General features: G+C 37.5%; 1 protein-coding gene across 1 annotated transcript; it reads left to right on the forward strand.

Annotated features, from left to right (window-relative positions):
* Positions 1-16,590: 16,590 nt before the first annotated feature.
* On the forward strand, positions 16,591-17,289 carry LOC131158712 (uncharacterized). The gene is made up of 2 exons (XM_058113573.1): positions 16,591-16,695; positions 16,894-17,289. The coding sequence occupies exons 1-2, from the start codon at positions 16,591-16,593 to the stop codon at positions 17,287-17,289; spliced, it is 501 nt and encodes a 166-aa protein (XP_057969556.1).
* Positions 17,290-23,960: the final 6,671 nt, after the last annotated feature.

Below are 23,960 nucleotides of genomic sequence, written 5' to 3' on the forward strand. Positions count from 1 at the left end.
CGCTATGCGCTCAATTCACATTCTAAAGGGAAAACGCTTGAATTGGATCCAATGGGACAGCCCCAGTTACATTCATTGGTCATTGAGCTTTGCTATGTTTCAGATTCCAATAGGTCTCGAAATCTTTCCCAATGTATTATTGCCACTGGTTTTGGCCATTTTTAGATTCAACAAGCGCTCGCAATCTACCCCAATGTCCTCTTTCCATTGATTTTGGCCATTTTTTAGTTTTCATTAGGCACTAGAAAATCTACCCCAATGTCTAGCTGTCGACACTTCAGAATCCTAAAGATATTCAAAATCTGCCCTAGTGTTTGGCTTCAAAACTCAGAGAGTGTTTAGAATTTGCCCCGATATTCGGTCACCAATGCTTCTGGCGATTTTTAAAGCTTGAAAGAGTATTCCAAATCTGACCCGGTATTCCTTCATTATTGACGCTTGACATGCTTCAAGTTCCCCACGGGTGCCTGAACACTCTCTTGGTGTATTGGGTTCCTAACTTTTGACTTCAATAAACGAGGGATTCCTAATAATGAGAATGATTATGCATTTATGTCATTATTGTGCTGACTCAAAATGTCAAGTTGTGCAAAATAGTTGTCTTGTTACGTTCAAAGTTTATTCCGAGAAAAAGATAAGTTTCACAATAGTGTTCCCTATCCTTAAAGGTATCGACATTAATTTCTGAGAACTAACCCTCCTTTTCTCGCGACAACTGCCCCAGTTTCAATTAGAAGGAGACCGACCCTTTTGGCATTGTAAGGTTGAATGGTGCCCTTTATTCCATTGTTTGCTTAAGGTTCATTTTGGTGCTTTGCTCACGTTTCAATCTCTGGATGGTCTTTAAAACTCGAGAAGAAACATAGGCTAAAGGATTTAGGTTTTCAGAAGAATAGGGAAACCAAGGCTTATAAATCCCATCCTATGACAACAAATTTTGCCCTAGTTTGGGGTGAGACGTTTTTGCAATAATTTGACCGAACTCGTCCTTTTGAACAAGCTGATTACATACCTTTTCAGGATCAGATCATAACGTAGTTCAGACTCAATCATTGAGTCTGACAAATCATTTGAGACAATAAAGTGTGCCAATCTGGTCAAGACTTATGTTTGGACTGTAATGTAGGCTCCGGGTACTGGTTAGAGAAGAAAAGGGTATAATGTGGCTCGAACTTTGCTAATATTTGAAAGGATAATCCTTGGTCAATGATCACATCTTAAGCACGTCCCCTTTTGTTTTCCTTCTTTTTCACCTTTTTTCGCATTTTCTTCTTTTTGCTTTCCTTTTTATGGAGGATCCTTCATTTCTATTTCAATTTGAACACCATTTGGGGACTGAATCTCTTTTAAAACTACCCTAATGTGGGGTGTGATCATTTGATGGGTTAATCAAAAACTGAGAATTTTTAAGCTCAAAGGGGCTTACAAGGGTTTTCTTCAGTCTTCCTTTTGGGTAGCGGAAGCAATGGCTTGCCATCACTTCAGTAATCAATTGTTATCTCGCATAATTTTCCAAACCCTTGAAAACCCCAACCCAGTTTGATTTTTGGAAATGACTTTTTGTAGAAAACGATTTAATTTTTAAAGTTCAAAAAGGTTCACCAAGTGATTAAAATACATTGGGTTCTTTAGAGGAAAAATTAGTGGTCCAAAGATGGCCATCCGTCATTCAATCGAAGCCATGAGTAAAGAGAGAACACTATGATCTTTTCATTAATTTATTTTGACGATGTAGAAAGCAATCAAGCATAATACTTCTTTACATCATCGGAATTAACAGGATGTAATAGGTTGGTTCCATCCATATCTGACAATAGTAGAGCGCCCCCTGAAAATGCCTTCTTTATCACGTAAGGCCCTTCATTGTTTGGTGTCCATTTGCCATAGGGATCCGTATGGATCTGTAAAATCTTCTTCAATACCAGGTCCCCCTCTTGGAACTGTCGGGGCTGCACTTTTCGATTGAATGCTCTTATCGTCCTTCTTTGGAACAATTGTCCATGGGCTATAGCAGCCATCCTCTTTTCCTCAATCAAGTTTAACTGATCATATCGAAATTGTACCCATTCTTTCTCATCCAACTCTGCTTCTATTAAAACTCTCAAAGATGGGATTTCAACTTCTATTGGGACCACTGCCTCAATCACGTACACCAAAGAGAAAGGAGTAGCACCTGTGGAGGTTCTTTTTGTAGTCCTATAAGCCATCAGGGCGAATAGAAGCTTGTCATGCCAATCTTTGTAAGTTTCTGTCATTTTCTCCAAGATGTTCTTAATGTTTTTTTTGGCCGCTTCCACCACCCCATTCATTTGTGGCCTATACGGCGCTGAATTGTGGTGCCTAACCTTGAATTGATTGCATAGTTTGGTCATTACTGCGCTGTTCAGGTTGTTGGAATTATCTATGATAATCCTTTTAGAGATTCCATATCGCTAGATCAACTCGTTTTTGATGAAACGACTTAGTACAATTTGTGTGACACTGGAATACGAGGTAGCTTCTACCCATTTAGTAAAATAATCAATTGCCATGAAGATGAAACGGTGTCCATTACTGGCCTTTGGACTTATTAGCCCCATCACATCCATGCCCTAAGCTTAAAAGGGCCAAGGTGCAGAAAGAACATAGAGAGGGTACGGTGGGACTTGTATCCAATCACCATAAACTTGGCACTTATAGCACTTTCGAGCGTAGTCAATGCAATCTCTTTCCATGGTCATCCAGTAGTATCCGCTCCTAAATATTTTCCGTGCCAATGAATGGCCCCCAGCATGGGTACCACAGACTCCCTCGTGAACCTCAAGCATGACTTGTTGGGCCTCTCGTGCCTCCACACACCGTAGGAGGGTTATGTCATGATTTCTTTTATACAGAACTTCACCATCCAAGAAGAAACCCATAGCCAATCTTCTAATAGTCTTTTGATCATTACTGGTTATCCCTTCGGGATACTCATTTTTCTGGATATACATTTTGATATCATAAAACTAAGGTTTTTCGTTGACCTCCTCCACCATCGTACAGTGGGCTGGTTTGGACTGTACTCTTATCTGAATAGTTTCAATCTTCACCCTATCTTCTACCTTAGATAAAGCTGCTAGTGTAGCCAATGCTTGAGGAATCATGTTGTTCTCTCTTGGTATGTGAGAGAAACTGATATTGTCAAACCCTTCTATCATTTTTTGAATGTACTCTCGATACGACACCAGCTTGGAATCCCGAGTTTCCCATTCTCCGGTTAGTTGGTGGATGACCAAAGCCGAGTCTCCTCTTACTGTTAATCGCTTAACACCCCAATAGTATACGTGCCTCATATTTTGCTATGTTGTTAATGCATGGAAAGATGAGCTTAGCTACCACTAGATAATGTTTCCCATCCGGTGATATGAGCACAACACCTATTCTATGTCCTCAAATATCGACTACCCCATCGAACAACATCATCCATTTTTTATGATCCTCTTCCTCTTGGGCTATGGAGTCGATATCTTGATCTGGGAATTCGAACTCCATAGGTTGGGAATCCTCCATGGCCCTTTCAACCAGGTACTCCGCAATGACACTTCCCTTGATAGCTTTCATGGTGACATAAAAAATATCATACTCCGTCAACAGCATCTGCCATCGTGCTACTTGTCCGGTTACTGCGAGCTTTTCAAACACGTACTTGATTGGGTTCATTTTGGAGATCAACCACGTGGAGTAATACAACGTGTATTGCCTCAACCTACTGATCGTCCACACCAAAGTGCAACATTTTTTTTTCCAAATCGGAGTACTTAGATTCATAATCCATGAATTTCTTTCTTATGTAATAAATGGCCCTTTCCTTTCTCCCCGTCTCGTCATGTTGGCCTAACACACAACCCATGGAGTTTTTTGAAATTACTAGGTACAAAATTAGTGGCATTCTGGGCACCGGTGGCACCATTACTGGGGGGTTAAAGAGGTACTCCTTTATCTTTTCAAAAGCCATTTGGCACTTTTCGTTCCACTTTTCTGGGTTGTTCTTCCTTAACAGCTTGAAGATGGGTTCACAAGTGGCGGTTAATTGAGAAATGAACCGGGCAATGTAGTTGAGCCATCCCAAGAAGCTTCGCACTTCCTTTTTGGATTTTGGGTTAGAAATTTATCGAATAGCCTTGACTTTGTCAAGGTCTACCTCAATCCCCTTCTCACTTACTATAAACCCCAATAGCTTCCCAGACGTGGCACCGAAGGTACATTTTTCGGGGTTCAACTTCAATAGGAATTTCCGGAGCCTCTTGAACAACTTTTCCAAGTTTAACGCATGGTCCTTCTCGTTTTGTGACTTAATGATCATGTCATTGATGTAAACCTCAATCTCCTAGTGTATTAAGTCATGAAAGAGGGTTACCATAGCCCTCTAGTAAGTGGCTCCGACGTTCTTTAGCCTGAATAACATGGCCTTATAGTAGAAAGTCTCCCATAATGTGATGAAGGTCATTTTTTCCTTGTCCTTAGGTGCCATCCTAATCTGGTTGTACCCAGAAAAACCATCCATGAATGAAAATAAAGCATGCCCTGTGGTGTTGTCTACCAGCATATCGATGTGCGAGAGAGGGAAGTTATCCTTAGGGCTTTCTTTATTTAAATCCCAGTAGTCGACACAAACTCATACTTTACCATTCTTTTTTATTATTGGGATGATGTCGGCCATCCATTTAGGGTACTGGGCTACCTCCAAAAATCCTGCTTCAAACTATTTCTATACCTCCTCCTTTATTTTGAGCAACATCTCCGGCCGCATTCTCCTCAGTTTCTGCTTTACTGGCTTTGAATCTGGGTGAAGGGGGATCTTGTGGGTTACTAAGTCCATGTCTAGACCCAGCATATCCTAGTACGACCAGCAAAACACATCTCGATATTCTCTAAGAAACTCAATCATTTTGCTCTTTTCCTCACCTTTTAGTAGTGCACCAATTTTTACTTGCTTGGGTTCTTCCTCGGTTCCTAGATTATTCGTGATGGTGGGATCGCTACGGGTCAAGGTTGGTTTTTCATATGATTTTAACATTCTTTCCATTTCAAGGGATAAGTTTATTTCTTGCTCTTCAACTTCGGTTTCATGGAGTAGATTTTCAGAGTTAATGTCAATTGTTTGGTGAGGAACTCTAGTGTTGTTATTTCCTTTATTCCTGTATGAAATTAACAAACAAATTTTGACAACTAATTTTCAAGATGCACATAAATGACAAGAAATGCATGATTCATTTTCATTAAGAAGATTCCCTAATTTTTCAGTGGTTGGGGGATACAAAAAAAAAAAACCAAACAAATTTTGAACAAAGATCATTACATGACGATATCTGGCAAATCAAAAGAACTCCAGTTCTGAAATTGTACTCCTGGTTGGAGATGACGGACCCACTTTGTGAGTGCCTACGGGGACTTTAGAATCCAACATTGATATGCTTAATCGTCACAATTCTGCCTCCTAGTTGGACTGGCTGCTTTTCACAAAGGTTTGGCTGATGGATGGGACAACCGAACCTCCCCTAGAACTTGTCTCACCGGTGAGCCTTTCAACCCTCTGCATCTTCTTCTCTTTAGCTTTCTTCCTCCGGTCTGCCGCCGTGGGTACGTAGACAAGACCATATCTGTCTTTGAGCATTAATGGCTATCGGATTCCCTATAAGTATTTTTCAAGCCCCTTTTTTGGATGATACCCCTATCTAATCATTTCAGATGCTATCATATATGCTGCGGCGGAGATCTGAGGATGTGGGATAAGAGATCCTTCTGTTACAATTGTGACATTTACGATCTCAAAGGCTCAGAATGAGTCCTCCAATACCTCTTCTGCAGCTTCCATGTAAGGAGTGGAAGTAGGCTTTGTTATCATAACGTCAGTTTCACCATATACATAGACCAACTGGTTCCATACTACAAACTTCAGCCTTTGGTGTAGTGAAGATACGACCGCCTTGGTGTTATGTATCCATGGTCTTCCTAACAAGTAGTTGTAGGAAGGTGTGATGTCCATTACTTGGAATGTGACGTAAAAAATAACTGGCCCAATCGGTATGGGAATCTCTCCCTTTTCTTCTGAAAACCTATATCCTTAAGCCTACATTTTGTCTTGATTCTTAAAAACCATCTTGAGATCGAAACATGGACTGAACGTGACTAAACTAAAGGCAACAGTTAAACATAAGAAATTTCTAGTGGTTTCATAGTAGAAGGAGACAAAAAGGGGGGAAGTGGTCATCGATAAAGCTGCCGCAATCGAAGAGAAGATCAGCCATTCAGCCTAGTAAATTAACATCAATATCATATGGGTTTTGAATATTGGTATGAATTTTCCTTGTAATAGCATTGGAACATAGTAAAACATTAATTTTGTGTGGGTGACCTTTGGATTTCACAAGTTGATGTCATAATTGCATAATCATTCCTCATTGCTTAAAAAAATAAAAATAAAAATAAAAATAAACTTTCTTACTCTTCCAAGCTTGAAAAGAGGACGGATAGTCAAAGGGTTTCAGCATCACCAATAGTTTCTATAAAGAAGTCCCTGTGGAGGAAGAGCAGTCTAACTGGGGCAAAGGTCATGATAGGTTTCATAGATCTGCTTATTCAAGAAGAATTGAGTTTCAATGGGACCCATTCAAGTGCATTCTTATCAGATTGGAATATGAAAATAGGGTCAAGTTCAGCTATAGACCCATTCAACTTCAGCTATAGACCCATTCAACTGGGGCAGATTTTGTGATTTCCAAGATCAATGACAGATCCATTCAAATGTGGCAAATTTCATGCAGAAATTCGGAAACATGGGCAAGATCAAAGATGAGGTTATTGATCACAAACGCGCTGGGAGAAAAGATTTGTGCATTACCCCATATTTCATGCATTGCCTTATGTTTCATGCATTACCCTACGTTTCACGCACTACCATACATTTCATGCATCATCATATATTTCATGCATTGCACAAAAAATTAAAAAATTAAAAAAAAATTAAAAAAGCACAAAAAATTAAAAAATTAAAAAAATTAAAAAATACGTATATATAGCAACATATCACTGCATTCTAGCATCATAAGTTAGCAAAATGCGTACAACATGCATACATATCCTCATGTTCTGGCATCACATCAAACAACATCCATGCGTCATTGCATTCTAGCATCACCGATAGCCACATTCAGTGCATCATATAACATTATGCAGTCATACTCGTCTTGTCGTATATCTCTTCTCATCATTGTCCAAGCAACCTTTGTCTCATTAATGTTTGAGTTATTATTGTATACTTCAGTGCTTGGGTTCCTACACCCGAGGCACATCATCCTCATACTTCAGCACTCGAGTTCCTACACCTGATGCACTTCATCCTCATACTTCAATGCTCGGATTCCTACACCTGATGCACATCATCCTTGAACTTCGATGCTCAGGTTCCCACACCCGAGGCACATCACCCTCCATGAACGCTCGGGTTCCTATAACCGGTGCGAGTCAACCTCCGTGAACTATAGCTCGGGTTCCTACACCCGGGGCGAGTCACCCTCCATGAACTATAGCTCGGGTTCCTACACCCAGGGCGAGTCACCCTCCTTAGACTATAGCTTGGGTTCCTACACCCGGTGTGAGTCACTTTCTGTGAACTATAGATTGGGTTCCTACACCCGGTATGAGTCACCCTCTATGAACTATAGCTCGGGTTCCTGCACCCGGTGCTAGTCACCCTTCGTGAACTATAACTCAGGTTCCTACACCGGGTGCGAGTCACCCTCCGTGAACTATAGCTCGGGTTCCTACTCCCGGTGCGAGTCACACTCTGTGAACTATAGCTCGGGTTCCTACACCCAGTGTGATTCACCCTCCGTGAACTATAGCTCTGGTTCCAACACCTGGTGCGAGTCACTCTCTGTGAACTATAGCTCGGGTTCCTACACTCAGTGCAAGTCACCCTCCTTAAACTATAGCTTGGGTTCCTACACCCGGTGCGAGTCACCCTCCTTGAACTATAGCTCGGGTTCCTACACCGAGTGCGAGTCACCATCCGTGAACTATAGCTTGAGTTCCAAAACCCGGTGCGAGTCACCCTCCGTGAACTATATCTCGAGTTCCTATACCCGATGCGAGTCACAAATCTGTGAACTATAGCTCGGATTCCTACACCTGGTGCGAGTCACCCTCCGTGAACTATAGCTCGGGTTCCTACACCCGGTGCGAGTCACCCTCCATGAACTATAGCTCGAGTTCCTACACTCGGTGTGAGTCACCCTCCGTGAACTATAGCTTGAGTTCCTACACTCGGTGCGAGTCACCCTTCGTGAACTATAGCTTGGGTTCCTACGCCCGGTGTGAGTCACCCTCCGTGAACTATGGCTCGAGTTCCTACACCCAGTGTGAGTCACCCTCTATGAACTATAGCTCAGGTTCCTACACCCAGGGCGAGTCACCCTCCATGAACTATAGCTCAGGTTCCTACACCCAGGGCGAGTCACCCTCCATGAACTATAGCTCAGGTTCCTACACCCGGTGCTAGTCACCCTCCGTGAACTATAGCTCGGGTTCCTACACCCAGCGCAAGTCACCCCTCGCTAACGCTTGAGTTCCTTCACCCAGTGCATGTCACCCTCCGTGAATGCTCGAGTTCCTACACCCAACGCACGTCACCCTCCGTGAACGCTCGGGTTCCTACACCCGGTGCAAGTCCTCTTCCGAGAACTATAGCTCAAGTTCCTACACTCGACGCAAGTTATCCTCATGTGCTCCCAAGCCCAGTTCAAATAGGTTTTCACGGATCATTTTGGTCTCTTTTGTTACATTTGGCCCGGTCCAAAATCTACGTCTTTTATCTTGGCAGGTTTGTTGCTACAAATAACATATGAGAGTTCCAACTTTTACTTTGAAGCAACGAAGCCTACAAAGAGAGGCAGCTGTAGACACCCCATTTTTTCCCAGACCCAATATAACAAAAGTTGTTATTATTATTATTTCTATTATCTTTATTATTATTTTACTATTATTTTTATTATCTTACTTTATTATTATTACTACTGTTATTATTATTATCATTATTATTATTATTATTATTATTATTAATTACTTTTAATATTATTTTATTTTTATTATTATTTCTATTGTAATTATTATTATTTTATTTTTATTATTATTATTTCTATTGTAATTATCATTATCTTATCAATTATTATTTTACCACTGCTATTATTATTGCAATTATAATTGTTATTATTAATATTTACCATTACTATTATTATTATCTTAATTATTACTTTATTATTATTATTATTATTATTATTATTATTATTATTATTATTATTATTTAGTATAATAAACAAAATAAAAATGAGAAAAAAGAAGAAAATGGTAAAAGAGGGAGGCAGAAACCCTAGGGTTCCTCTGTCCCCTTGTTTTTTCTATAAAATCACTATGCACATACCCAAGGAAGCATGGCCAGAGCCAAGCAAAAATATGAAAAAGAAAGGCCTATTCTTTTCTCACAGAGAAGCCCCCTGCGTACCTCCTCCACTTTGCCTCTCCCAGCTCTTCACCTCTCTCTGTTTCTGCTCTCAGTCTCCCATCTCCCTAAACCTCCCTCTACACGGCCGCTACAACACTAGACAGTGGCCACGACCCCCTTTACATCACCACGGACGGCCACAAGAAGCCACGCCAGGCCAAGCAACTCGACCTCTTCTCCACCATCACAGTCATCACACCATCCTAGCCGTCGCCGAAGTTCATGCTGAGGCGAGCCGCGGTACAGTCCGCAGCCCACAGCAGCAGAATACCCGAACCACCGACCTCGACCATTGCTGCCGGAGCCATCCACAGTAGATCAACAGTAAACCGCCACGATCACACATTGGTAGCACTGTTCCAGACTTAACCCCAACCATCTCCCTCAGTCTCCTGCAACCTGACCCTCTACTCCGGCAATCCATTCCTTCCGGTCACCTCTGCTCCGACGGCGGGCGATACCCTCCCTTGCGAGTCCCTTGTAAGCATACTCACGCACACATGCACACAGTAAGCACACACATGCACATGTACAAATATATATATATATAGGATCATTCAAGTTTGGATTTTTATTGTGTTTGTTGTATATTGTAAACACTTAATATTATTATTTTTAAAGCTATAGTATTTAACAATTGTTGTTCATGTTTGTGCAGGATTTTTTATTTTATCGTATTTTATTGTACTTTTTTTTAAAAAAATTTCATTCCAGTTTAAAGTGTTTTATGGTATATAATAATGCACATTAAATAAGGAGTGGTTGTTTTTACGGTGCGTATTCATGTTAATGTTTTTACTTTATTTTGTTATTATGGTAGAAGTTTTATTAACTTGTCTCAATATTTAAAGTGTAAATTTTTTGACATATAATATTGTTTGGGAATTTTTTTATATAATATTTGTTAGTATCTAAGTTTATATCTTTTATGTAGAGTTTTCATTATCAATATATTCAAGCTTAATTACTTTGAGTTATTATTGGTGCTATGTGCATATTTAAAGTGGTCATCGTGATTGTTAAATTTAACATTCATATTAGGGCTTTTCTTTATCATCTTGGTTACATTTAGTATTCATATTTAGGGTTTGTCATTAAGGTTATTGTGGCTTTTTCAATGTATATTTGTTCATATTTAGGGTTTAATACTTTGTTGTTAAATTATACATTAGGGTTTTCGTCTATCATTCTCATTAGTAATATGATAGTTTATTATTAAGGTATTATTGTAATTATTATTTATTATGGTAGTTTATTATTAAGGTATCATTGTTATGTAGAAAGGTAGTTTACTATTGGACATATAATATTTACGTGGTATGATGTAGCGTATTAGTAGTATATTTTTCCTTTTTTTATTTAGTTATTTGAAATTTCGGTAAAATATAGAAAATTATAAAAAAATTTAAAAAAAAAATGGAGAAAATTCTAAGAATATTTTGATTTGACATTCACTTATTATCTCTTATTATTTCAAAAGTCAGCAAAATATGAAAGAAAATATAAAAATCAGAAAAGTAGAAAAAGTCAAGAAAAATATTTTGAAACTTAAAAATCAAATTTTTTTTTTTTTTTTTTTTTGAGTTCCAAAAGCCTCCCAACTAGTATTTTAATACTTAGAAAAACCCTAGAAGATTTCCAAAATTTGGGAGTGTATTTTGTAAATTATTTTCAATATTATCCTCTATGATTTTAATGCGAGGATATGAGGTTTTGGGCTTTATGTACCTTTATTTTTGAGAGAATATATATATATATATATATATATATATATATATATATATTTGTATTATTTATTTATTTATTTTGCATGTGCATTGGTAAATTCACAATAGGAGTAATTTTAAAAACTTTTTAAATTAACTTAGGGATAATTCCAAATTAATTAGGTATCATTCGTAAGAACGGGCGCGTAGAGGGTGCTCATACCTTCCCCTCGCGTAACCGAACTCCTGACTCCAGTTCTGGTAACGTAGATCCATTCTACTCTTAATCAGGTAGTAGTTAAGTGTTCTAACCACACTAAAAGGTTAGTGGTGACTCCAATATTCCTATTTTTTTCCTAAATTCTAAAACACATTTTAATTTTGCCACCCCGGGGCACCCTCACTCCGGGATGTTGTGACAGCTTGGCGACTCCACACCCGGTGCAAGGCACCCTCCATCAACTATAGCTCGGGTTCCTACACCCTGTGTGAGTCACCGTCCATCAACTATAGCTCGGGTTCCTACACCCGGTGCGAGTCACCCTTCGTGAACTATAGTTCAGGTTTCTACACCCAGTGCGAGTCACCCTCCATGAACTTTAGCTCGGGTTCCTACACCCGGTGCAAGTCACCCTCCGTGAACTTAAGCTTGAGTTCCTACACCCGGTGCGAGTCACCCTCTATGAACTATAGCTCGGGTTCCTACACCCAGTGCGAGTCACCCTCCGTGAACTATAGCTCGGGTTCCTACACCCAGTGCGAGTCACCCTCCGTGAACTATAGCTTGGGTTCCTACACACGGTGCGAGTCGCCCTCCGTGAACTATAGCTTGGGTTCCTACACACGGTGCGAGTCGCCCTTCGTGAACTATAGCTCGGGTTCCTACACCTAGTGCGAGTCACCCTCTAGGAACTATGGCTCCGGTTCCTACACCCAGTGCAAGTCACCCTCCGTGAACGCTCGGGTTCCTACACCCGGTGCAATTCACCCTCCGTGAACGCTCGGGTTCCTAAACCTGATGCAAGTCACCCTTCATGATAGCACGAGTTCCTACATTCGGTGCAAGTCACTCTCTGTGAACACTCAGGTTACTACACCCGGTGCAAGTCACCCTTCATGATAGCACGGATTCTTACACTCGATGCAAGTCACCCTCCGTGAACACTCAGGTTCCTACACCCAGCGCACGTCACCCTTCGTGAATGCTCGGGTTCCTACACCCGGTGCAAGTCACCTTTGTGAACGCTCAGGTTCCTACACCCGACACAAGTTATCCGCATGTGCTCTCAAGCTTGGTACAAAGCAGTTTTCATTGATCATGTTTGTCCGTTTTGTTATATTTGGTCCGATCCAAAATTCGCGTCTTTTATCTTTACAGGCTTGTTGCTACAAAAACATAGGAGAGTTCCTACCGTTACGTTGAAGCAACAAAGCTTACAAAGAGGGGGCAGCTGTAGACACCCTATTTTTGCCCGGACTAAATACAACAAAAGTATTATTATTATTATATTTTTTTCTAATATTATCATCATCATTATTTTAAATATTATTTTATTATTCGGGTTTTATTATTATAATTACTTTACTATTATTATTCTTATTATTATTTTTATTTATTATTATTACTTTCATTATTATTATTATTATTAAGTATTATTGTTATTATTTTATTATTACTATTATTATTATTATTATTATTATTATTATTATTACTATTATTATTTTTGACATTATTATTATTATTATTATTATTATTATTATTATTACTATTATCATTGTTGTTATTATTATTATTATTATTATTATTATTATTATTATTATTGTTGTTGTTGTTGTTGTTATTAGTATTATTTAGTATTATTATTATTATTGCATTATAAAAAGATAAAAACAAAACAAGAACGGGGCTTTTAGGGTTTTGGGAAATTTTTCTACATAAGGCCTTATTCACCCATAGGAAAAGGGGGGCGCACAAGCAGCAGGCCAGGAAAAAAAATAAAAAAAAAAAACTGTTTTGTTCTGCTCCTTCTTCTTCTTCTTCTTCAAACCCTTTCTTTCTCCGCACAGCTCCGGCGTCACCACCATCTCCGACCATCTTCATCCTCTCCCAGCAACGTCCGAAACCATCACTTCCTCATTCACCCTCTGCTCCATCTTTTGCAACCAATCCAAGAACCTCAGTCCGGCCGCCGTTCCATCACACCAGAACAACCGTCATTCTTGTCACCCCCACGTCCACTCCGTCATTCCAGCAACCCTCTGCCTCCCACCATCAACACCACCTGAAACTCAGAGAAGCACACCCAACGAGCAGCAACCCAGCTAGCCACCACCGTCGTCATCCCCCAGGGCCGTTGCTCCTCAGACTCCGTTGTCTTCACCTCTCACCATTCGTCGTTGCTGCCGTTTCTCTATTCGTCACCAATCTTGCAGCAGCACTCCAACAGGCCAGCATTCAGGCCACCATCCTCATAGAACCAGTTCCGGTCACCACAGACTCTTGCAACCCCGACAACCTCCTCCTGAGTCCCTAGCTATGTAAATCATTACGAAAGGTGGTATCTTTAGGTATTATATATATGTATGTATATGGTGTTCTTTTTGTTATGTAAGTATTAAGTTTATATTTTTATTATTACCTTCACTTTTATTATTTATTATGTTTAGTACGTTTGGTATATTAGTTAATTTACTAGTTATATTTATGTCCATTATTATTTATGTTTAGCATTCAGATTATTTTATAATTAACATTGTCTGGGTATTTTTAGTATACATTATTTTTCACATTAATATTGTTTAAGTTTTGTTTAAAATCTAGATTGTTTCATGATTGTTTATATAGTTTTATTTAGGGTTTTGATTATCCCAAATTTATACTTATTAGGGCTTCGGTTACTTCATATAAATATTGCATATTTTGGATTATTATTATGATTTTGTTAATATGGTATATTTTGGATTATTAGTATTGTTGCATTAATACCATATACCTTGGGTTTTTCCCTATTGCTATGTTAATTACGTATGTATCTTAGGGTTTTGATTAATTCATATTGTTTATGGTATTTTTAGAATTTTTAGAATTTTAGCATATATGGTGTTTTTAGTATTTTAATGTATATAGTGATAGTATTATAGTATTTCTATTATGTTTACATGTGGTGAGATTTATTATAGTATCTTTAGTATCGTAATATAGTATCTTTAGTATTGTGGTACTTTATTACTTGTTTGGCATTCGTAATATTCTCACTATTATTATGTGTATTGTGGTGGTGTAGTATTTTTGTTCATGCCATATATTTATATTTAGTATTTTAGTTTATTATCCTATTATCACACATCAAAACCTCCCAGAAATTTTGGAAATATCATAAAGCATTTATAAAATCCTATAAAATTTTGAAATAAATCTGGGAGTTATTTTCATAAAATATTTTCTTGATTTTTAACCCCTATGATTGCAATAAGAAGGGTACGAGCTTTCAGGCTTCACGTACCTTCGTTTCGGAGAGAATATATATATATATATATATTACGTATATTTTTGTATGGATTTATTTATTTATTTATTTTACATGTATATTTTTAAATTCATAAAAGGAGTAATCTAAAGACTTTTTTAATTTACTTAGGGATAATTTCATAATTAATTAGGTACCGTTCGTAAGAACGAGCGCATAGGGGGTGCTCGTACCTTCCCCTTGTGTAACCGAACTCTCAACCCCAGCTTTGGTAACGTTGACCCATTCTACCCTTAACCGGGTAGTAATTAAGTGTTCTAACCACACTAAAAGGTTGGTGGCAACTCCATTCCTATTTTTCCCGAAAATTTAAACCAATTGTTATTTCGCCACCCCGGGGCACACGCGTGTTGGGACGTCGTGACAATGGTTATTCAGGGTATAACCAGATTGCCATAGCCCTCAAAGATTAGGAGAAAACTACATTCACATGCCCCTACGGAAAATTTTCTTTTAGGAGGATGCCCTTTGGATTGTGCAATGCCCCAGTGACATTTCAACGTTGCATGATGGCTATCTTTTCTGATATAGTGGAAGAGATAATGCAAATTTTCATGGATGACTTTTCAGTTTTTGGTACCATCTTTTGATCATTGTTTGCATAACTTTGCTCTTGTTTTGCAGAGATGTGAAGATAAAAGCCTAGTCTTAAACTGGGAGAAGTGCCATTTCATGGTTCAAGAAGGGATCGTGCTTGGCCATAGACTGTCATCTAAAGGAGTTGAAGTTGATCAAGCTAAAATTGTAACCATGTAAAAACTAGCACCCCCAAAGAATGTGAATGGAATCAGAAGCTTTTTGGGACATGCTGGGATTTTACAGAAGATTTATAAAAGATTTTTCTAAACTCTCTAAACCTTTATGTAATCTTCTTGAAAAAAATTCTGCAACTGACTTCAATGATGTTTGTTTGCAGGCCTTTAATGCAATCAAGGAGAAACTAATTTCAGCACCAGTTATGACTGTACTTGATTGGAGTCAACCTTTTGAAGTCATGTGTGATGCAAGTGACTTTGCAATTGGAGCAGTGCTAGGACAAAGTCGAGACAAACTGTTTAGGGTCATATATTATGCAAGTTGGACATTGAATGAAGTTCAATTAAATTATACAACAACTGAGAAGGAGATGCTTGTTGTGGTATTTACTTGTGAAAAATTTTGGTCTTACCTCATTGGTATAAAGGTTATAGTGTTCACTAATCATACAATGCTTCGCTATTTGTTTGGCAGAAGGATGCTAAGCCTAGGTTGATTTGTTGGATCCTGCTTCTGCAAGAATTTGATTTGGAGGTTCGTGATAAGAAAGGAAGTGAAAATTCAATTGCTGGCCATCTCTCTTGGTTGGATCAAAAGGAAGTAAGACCAGATTTAGTGATCCAAGAAGCATTCCTTGATGAGCAGTTGTTTGCATATGAGATCAAGCTTCCTTAGTACACTAATATTGTAAACTACCAAGCTTGCAAAGTATTGCCACCATATCTCACTTACCATCAACACAAGAAGTTTCTACATGATGTGAAACAATATCTTTGGGATGAGTCTTTTCTATTCAAAAGATGCCTTGATCAAATCATCCGAAGATGTTGCTAGGAGAAGAGATGCAAGCCATTCTTCATCATTGTCATTCCTTATCATATGGAGGAAACTTTGGAGCAACACGAATGGCAGCTAAGGTACTTCAAAGTGGCTTCTTTTGGCCTTCTATTTTTCATAATATTTATACTTTGGTGAAAACTTGTGGCTAGTGCCAACATATGGGAAATATTTCAAGACGTCGGGAACTACCATTGAAAAATATCTTAGAGGTTAAGTTATTTGACGTTTAGGGAATAGATTTATGGGTCCTTTCCCTCCATCTTTTAGCTATGTGTATATCTTGTTAGCAGTTGATTATATGTCAAAATGGGTGGAAGCAATTGCTGCAACAACAAATGATGCAAAGGTAGTGCTCAAATTTCTGCATAAGAATATATTCACAAGATTTGACATTCCACGAGCTATTATTAGTGATGAAGGGACCCTCTTTTGAAATAAGTTATTTGACAACCTTCTTTCTAAATATGATGTGAAACATAAGATAACACTTGGCTACCATCCTCAAACTAATGGCCAAGCTAAAATTTCAATTTGAGAAATCAAGAACATCCTTGAGAAGACGGTCAACTCCAATAGAAAGGATTGGGCAAAGAAGTTTGATGATGCTTTGTGGGCATACCACATTGCTTTTAAAACACCTATTAGGATGTCCCCTTACCGATTAGTGTTTGGAAAAGTGTGTCATCTCCCTGTTGAGTTGGAGCATAAAGCCTATTGGGTTGTAAAGAAACTTAATTTTGATTTGAAGGCAGTAGAGGAAAAGCGACTTCTTCAATTGAATGAGATGGATGAGTTCCGAAATGATGCATATGAAAATGCAAAAATCTACAAAGAACAGATGAAGAAGTGGCCTGACAAACAGATTCTTAGGCATGAGTTTGCTCTAGGACAGCAGGTTTTACTCTTCAACTCAAGGTTAAAACTCTTCCTGGCAAGTTAAGGTCAAGATGGACAGGTCTTTATACAATTGACAAAGTTTTCCCTTTTGGAGCAATATACTTGAAGGACACGATATGGAATAAATTCATAGTTAATGGTTAAAGATTGAAGCACTATTATGAAGAACAAGTGGAGAGGAACTCTGCATTTATTCCTCTTAGAGATCCTAATTGATGAAAATTAAAAAGTTTGGCTGGAGACGTTAAAACAAGTGCTTATAGGAGGCAACCCAAAGAATTTTCTTTCATTTATTCTTTTATTTTTATTACTTTATTTATTTTTTATTCATTTTTGAATAATTTAGATTTTTTATGCAGGTTTATTGAGCATGAATAAAGAGCTGGAAATTTAATTCTTCGACTGATTCACCAAGAAACCTAGGAAGTTCCTTTCATTTCTTCAATCTTTCTTACCTTTGAATTACAATTAGGACATTGTTTAGTTTAAGTTTGGGGGTGTGATTTGGCCTTCTTGATTGTGGGTTATGTTTATTTTTCTTATAAATTTTTTTTTCTTTACTTGTGGTTTTATAAGTCTTGAGTTGTTGGATTCTCTTGCTAAGCATGTATTTGTGTATGATTGAATTCTTTATGACTCTAAAATTTGTAATTGAGGATGGGATTGAGAAAAATTTTCAAAAATTTATTTTATGTCAAGCTAAGTTTTGTGGGTACTTTGATTTAAATCTTTGTTCTTGAACATAATTGCACACATAGTCATTTTTTTTTTTTTCTCTTCATTCCATTTTGTTTATACAGAGAATGAGTATAATTGATTGGTTCAAAGGAGTTCAATCTTGCTTTGCTCTAGAATCCGTTGATCGATCCTTGAGGTGAAATCCTAGTTGATACCAAATATTAGAGAAATGATCTAGGCAAATTCTTTTGTCATAACAAAAAAAAGAAAAAGCTTTCCCAGTCATCCTGATTATCATGTCATCATTGCATGGTGTATTTCCATAGTAAACCCCCTTGAGCCTCATGTTACATAAGCCTTTATTTGTTCTTTTAACTACATAAACCATTCCCATTCTAAGCCTGAAAAACCATGAATTTACCTTTACATTTTGAAAAAATACTTTGGTAGAAATTTACATTTAAAGAGAAATTTTCTTTAAAGAGAGAGAGAAAGAGAGAGAGAGAGAGAGAGAGAGAGAGAGAGAGAGAGAGAGAAAGAGAGAGAGAGAGAGAAGGCTCAATAAGTGGAGTATGGATCATTTCAGATTTTTTTAAAGGTGTACTTGACACTACTTCATTGGTTACAACAACAATATTGTCATCGGTATGAGCATATTGTCAAGAGAGAGTTATGGTTTGAATCCGGAGGATATCTCTTTGATTGTTCTTTCCACCAAGTATTTTTACCAGTTTGCTTTAATTTTCCTTATCCATTTTTTTCATAACCCTCACCCAGTGGTCTGTCATTACAACCTTGATTAAAGACCTTTGGATCTCTGATTTTTGCATTTAACTACATTAGTGGAGAGGAGTTCTGAAAATTGGACTTATGAGGTTAAGTTTCGAGAGAATTCTTCTGGTTTCAGTGTTCTACTGTTATCTGAATTTTCTAGTGATTTGGAGTTAAATTGACTATATCTTACACACACTCAAGGTCTTAGCCTTAGGTTGAAGTAAACACCTAACTCTTGCTTTACAAATTGCTAAATTTTTTATTGATATTCCTGCTATCTTTGATGTTAAAAGAGTAAGATACTAGTGATTAAATCTAAATTCAGATCATGGCTTGGTGAGTGATGATACTACTCTATGGGATCTAGTTGATATTGTCTATAGTGGTATTTTATTTTGTTTTCTTTTGTTTGAGGACAAACAAAATTTTAGGTTTGGGGGTGTTTGATGATCGGCATATATTAGAATAAATTATTACTTCTTAACTTTAAACTTCGGTCTAATTTTATTTAATTTTTGCCTATTTTAGGCTTCACTGCAGTCATTTAGTTTTATTTTAGATTTGGAGAAAAGAAAGACCCAAAGTCGTGCGTTGTGGTCATGTTAAGTGCATCTAGCTTGGCGTGAAATGTAACCGTGTTTGAAGCTGGGCTTGGAGAAGGCCACAGGTTTCCATGCACACGTGAAGAAGTTGGGCATGCAAGTTAAAAAGAGAAAAGGATTTAGATGTTTTAAAACAAAATTTTGAAAAGTCAAAATTAGTGGGTCGTGCATGCATGCATACTGTTGGGCGTGAGAGTTAAAGGCTTGCATGGGGCTTGCACGTGCGTGAGGACTAAAAAAGCAAGCTGGAGATTTAATTAGGTTTTAATTCACGGTCCAGCCATGCACATATCCTTGAAGACCCACGTGAAGCCATATCCATGAAATTACACGTGCGTGAAGGGCCTCGGATAGTTGGGTTGTGTGTGTGTATGCTAGAGACAAAGATGCATGCGCTGGGCTTGATTTGACCTAGCCATGCATGAATAAAAGGGGCTGCTTAGGGTTTTCTTTAAGGGGGGAGGTCTTCTTTTCTACGAACAAGCGTCACAGGGAGGAGAGCAGGCAGGAACAGAAAGGCTACATATGGCGGTTGTGCTGTGGCTATTGGTTTTTCTTTTGTTCTCCTAAGAAAAGAAAAGATGGTGAATTCATTTATGTGGAATTTAATTTTTAGCATGAACTAATTTTATTTATTCTAGGAAAACGATGTAGTCTAGTTTTAAACTATGCATGCTTTTCTATGCTAATCTGAAGTAATTTTCTTCCATTTTTGTCTGATTTATTCTGAGCTTATTGCTTTTAATTAATTGGCCACTAATAAGATGATTTTGATCCTATGATTTGCTATCAAAAGAGGGAATTAGAGGATAGATCTTGGATACTTCAGCATAGGTAAATATAAAGATCGAGAGACTTGTATGAACCTATGTAGTATTAAAATCGTGGATCTTATTGCATTCTTGCTTTATTAATTTGCATACTCTTGTGTTGAATTATGAACAATAATAGTTTTCAATTGACTATCGAAAAAGGCTTTTGGATGAATTTGAGATTTGCTAACAAACAGAGAAAATTAATTCCTATTAGTTTGATGAGTAAAGCATAGTGAGAGAGTAGGTGAAATCAATTTTTTAGAAGTTTTCTTTCTCATTAATTTGATACTTAGCAAACAGTTTTATTTTCCTTTAAATAGTTTCTTTAAAGTGATTTTATTTCAATTCGCACTTACAAAAATCTTAATTTATTTTCAAAATAAAGTCAAGATTAGTATAATTTTGGTACTTGGCAAAAGTAAGTTACCAATCCCTAAGGACGATACTTTTCTAATCACTTTACTATAAAATTACGATACTGTGCACTTGCAGTTTTGCACCAATCAGCCTGTTTAATTTCATAGTAGTTATTTTATTACTTATGCATGTTATGTTCTTATTTTAGGTTTCACTTTGTTTTAATTTCATCACAAACTCTCAAAAACCCCAAGAAATCGAATCTGAACTGTGTTCGGTAAACTATTTTCTTATTTTCTTCTTTCTATTTTACGCAAGTTTGAAACCAATGTGCATTCCCTGAGGAGACGATCTTGCCTTTTTGGCTAATTATTACACGACATAACTTCTATACTTGGGATAACCTTTACACTGCTCATTTTTAGAGTGAGTCAAGTTTTTGTAGAGCATTTGCATGCAATATTGTGTGCTGCCATGTGATAGAGCTTTAATGTGATATTTGCATGTGATGTTTGCATGTCAGTTTGGTCCATATTTTGGAAGTACTGGTATTGAGCTCAGAGCATGCTAAATTCCTTATTTGTGAATGTTACATGATAAATTTTTTTTATTTTTGAGGATATAGAACATGTAGGATGTAGTGCAAATCAGAGTTTAAATCAAAAGTGAAATTTATCCATTTCACTCAGTTGCAACCAAGGGAAGGATGTTGAAAGTTTTACTAGACACACACAACACACATCAGAAGACTTAGAAATACTACCTTAGATCATTTTTGGTTGATATATATTTCAGTTGATTAGGACTCTAATGAACCATATCCTAATGGCTTAGAAAAGAAAGAAAAATAAAAAGTTTAAAGCAAATGAAAACAAGAAACAAGTCAGGGATCAATTGCAAAAAAAAAAAAAAAAAAGGAAGAAAAAGAGAGAAAAGAACAAAAAAAAATAATAATAATAATAAGAAGAAGAAGAAAACAATTATGTATTGAAAAGGGCTACCTATTACTAGGGTCCTAACTAAACAAAAAAGTGGGTGTTTTCTAAAGTGTAGTACTGTGAAAACCACCATTGTACATTTTTGTATTGGAAATGGTTACCTACTACCGGGGTTCTAACTAAACAAGAAAGTGGGTGTCTTTTAAAGTGTAATAGTGTGAAAGCCACCACTATAATGGTTTTGAATTAGAGTAAGATTATGCAGTTGTCTCAGATTAACTATTGTGATTGAAACTGGATTATGCGGTTGTCTCATATTAACTATTGTGATTGAAACTGTTAATGTCTATTGGTAGTCAATCTTAGGATTCTAGCCTTATTCTCATGCACGTGACCTTTGTTACATTTCATTACCTTGGTTGGTTTAGTCAATGGTGCATAAACCTCTTAATTGACACTTAACTTGGATTAATCTGCTTCCTGTGTTCCTAAACTAAATAAGCATCTTTCATGGCATGTGATTTTCAAAAGTACTGAAATTATAGTTACTACTCCTCTGGTATGATTGCATTCACGTTATTTGTTAAAAACTAACAAAAGGTTAGTTGGGGGGTGTGATTACGTGTCAAAGTTGCGTAATTAGGTCTTTAAAATCATGAATTAAGGATTCCAATTTTACTTAAATGCCTAATTATGTCCAGTATTTAATCATTTAGATCAAGTGATAATTTCAAAATAATTATCCTATTTTTTTCATAAATTTACAAATATTCATGTTTAATTATTGCAGGGTAATTTTTGGAAATTAAAGGAGACACAAAAATGCAAATAAAATAAGGAGGCCTTGACATGCATAATGAAGGAAGGCTGGGCATGCATGTGGAAAGAGGGTCGTGTGAGGAGAAGCCATGCATGCAAATTGGAAGCCGAGCCACATAGGAAATTTGGGGAGTCATGCACAAAGAGAGCCATGTGCACTGAAAGAGCATTTGAGGCTAGCAGCCATGCATGTGAGGAGAGCATTCAGGTAAAGGAAGCTACTAGTGAAGAAGAAGGAAGAAATTGGAGCCATGCAACATTATATTGGAGTTTAGTAAGGGCACCTGGCAGCTTAACTAAAATTGGGAGCTGGGCCGTGTATTGGAGCTGAAGAGCGACCGTATGAGCTGAAGAAGAGAGGACGTGAATGGGCTATGCATGTAAGGCCCATGCACTGGTAGTATGCAATTGAAAACAAGGGAAGGGTCGTGAGCACTAAAGGACATAGCTGGGCTTCATGCGCATGAAAAGAGGTCGTGGGCCTAGGAAATCGTGCCATGCATACAATGGTATAAGGCTAGGCATTGCTTTGGAGAGGGCCAGGGGCTGGCAGCAGAAGAGGAAATAAAATTGGAGAAGGCCCATTTAAAGAGCTACCATGCGCTAAAAAGCAAGGTAGCTGGTTGTAGGTGTTAGCTTTACCGTGATCCTAAGAGGGGGGGCGAATTGGTATTTTTGAAATTTATCTCCTAGGTATTTCTCCTAACAGAAGTATGTTCACAAGCCTATGGTCAATCTAGTGCAAATAATGTAAATATACCAGAAATTAAATCAAACAGTTTAAACAATCACATAAGCACCATAAAGTAGTAAAGAGAGGATGACACGCAGATATGTTATCGAGGTTCGGCCAACTGCCTACGTCTCCACCTTGGCTAACCAGTACAAGGATTATCACAATAACTTGCTCACTTAAACGGGTGAAGCGGCACCTATACAAACCAGGTCAAATTATCACAAGGCTGACCTCAACCTTAACTAGGTTAATTAGCACAGGGCTGACCTCAACCTTTACCAATCCTTATCGGGCTGGATTACCGCCCCCTCAAGCCACGCCTGGAATCTCTCAGATATACAAACAAAAGGTACAATGTATGGGTGCTTTCACGTAAAGAAAATTTGTACCACAAATGCGCATAATATCACATACACCACAGATGATTTAATAATGTAAGCTCAGTGTGGTCTAAGTAGTTTAACTCTCAAAGATGTTTTTTATCAGTGTAGTGAGTACATGAGAGTATCAATAATAATCTGTGTATTTCAAAATATTCAATCAAACGTGTTCACACAGAATATCAAACAAGCCTCAAGAATATCAATTAATAGAAAATCTTAATCATATGAATATGTATATGCTTGGATTGCAGGATATATGTAATCTTTGTATTTCAGCAAATGATATAGACTTGAATGGATATTGCCACAAAGATTAATATAATACACACAAATATCTTTTCACAAATATATCGATATGAATACCACAAGATATTTGAGTACTTTTGAAAATATTTTTCCAAGCCAAAAACAAATACAAACTTCCTAAGATATTGCAATGAGAATGCAACACTTAGAAGTTCAGCAAAGTCTTCTTAGGATAGGCTTATGAGAAAAGCCCCCTAAGAATACTTAGATAATGCTCTCGAGAAAATCGATTCAAACAATCAAACAATAAGAGAGCAAAACCTCAAACCAATAACACTCAAATACACTTACAAATGATACTGAGAT

Source organism: Malania oleifera, chromosome 6 (genome assembly GCF_029873635.1).
Source record: "Malania oleifera isolate guangnan ecotype guangnan chromosome 6, ASM2987363v1, whole genome shotgun sequence".
Lineage (NCBI taxonomy): Eukaryota > Viridiplantae > Streptophyta > Magnoliopsida > Santalales > Ximeniaceae > Malania > Malania oleifera.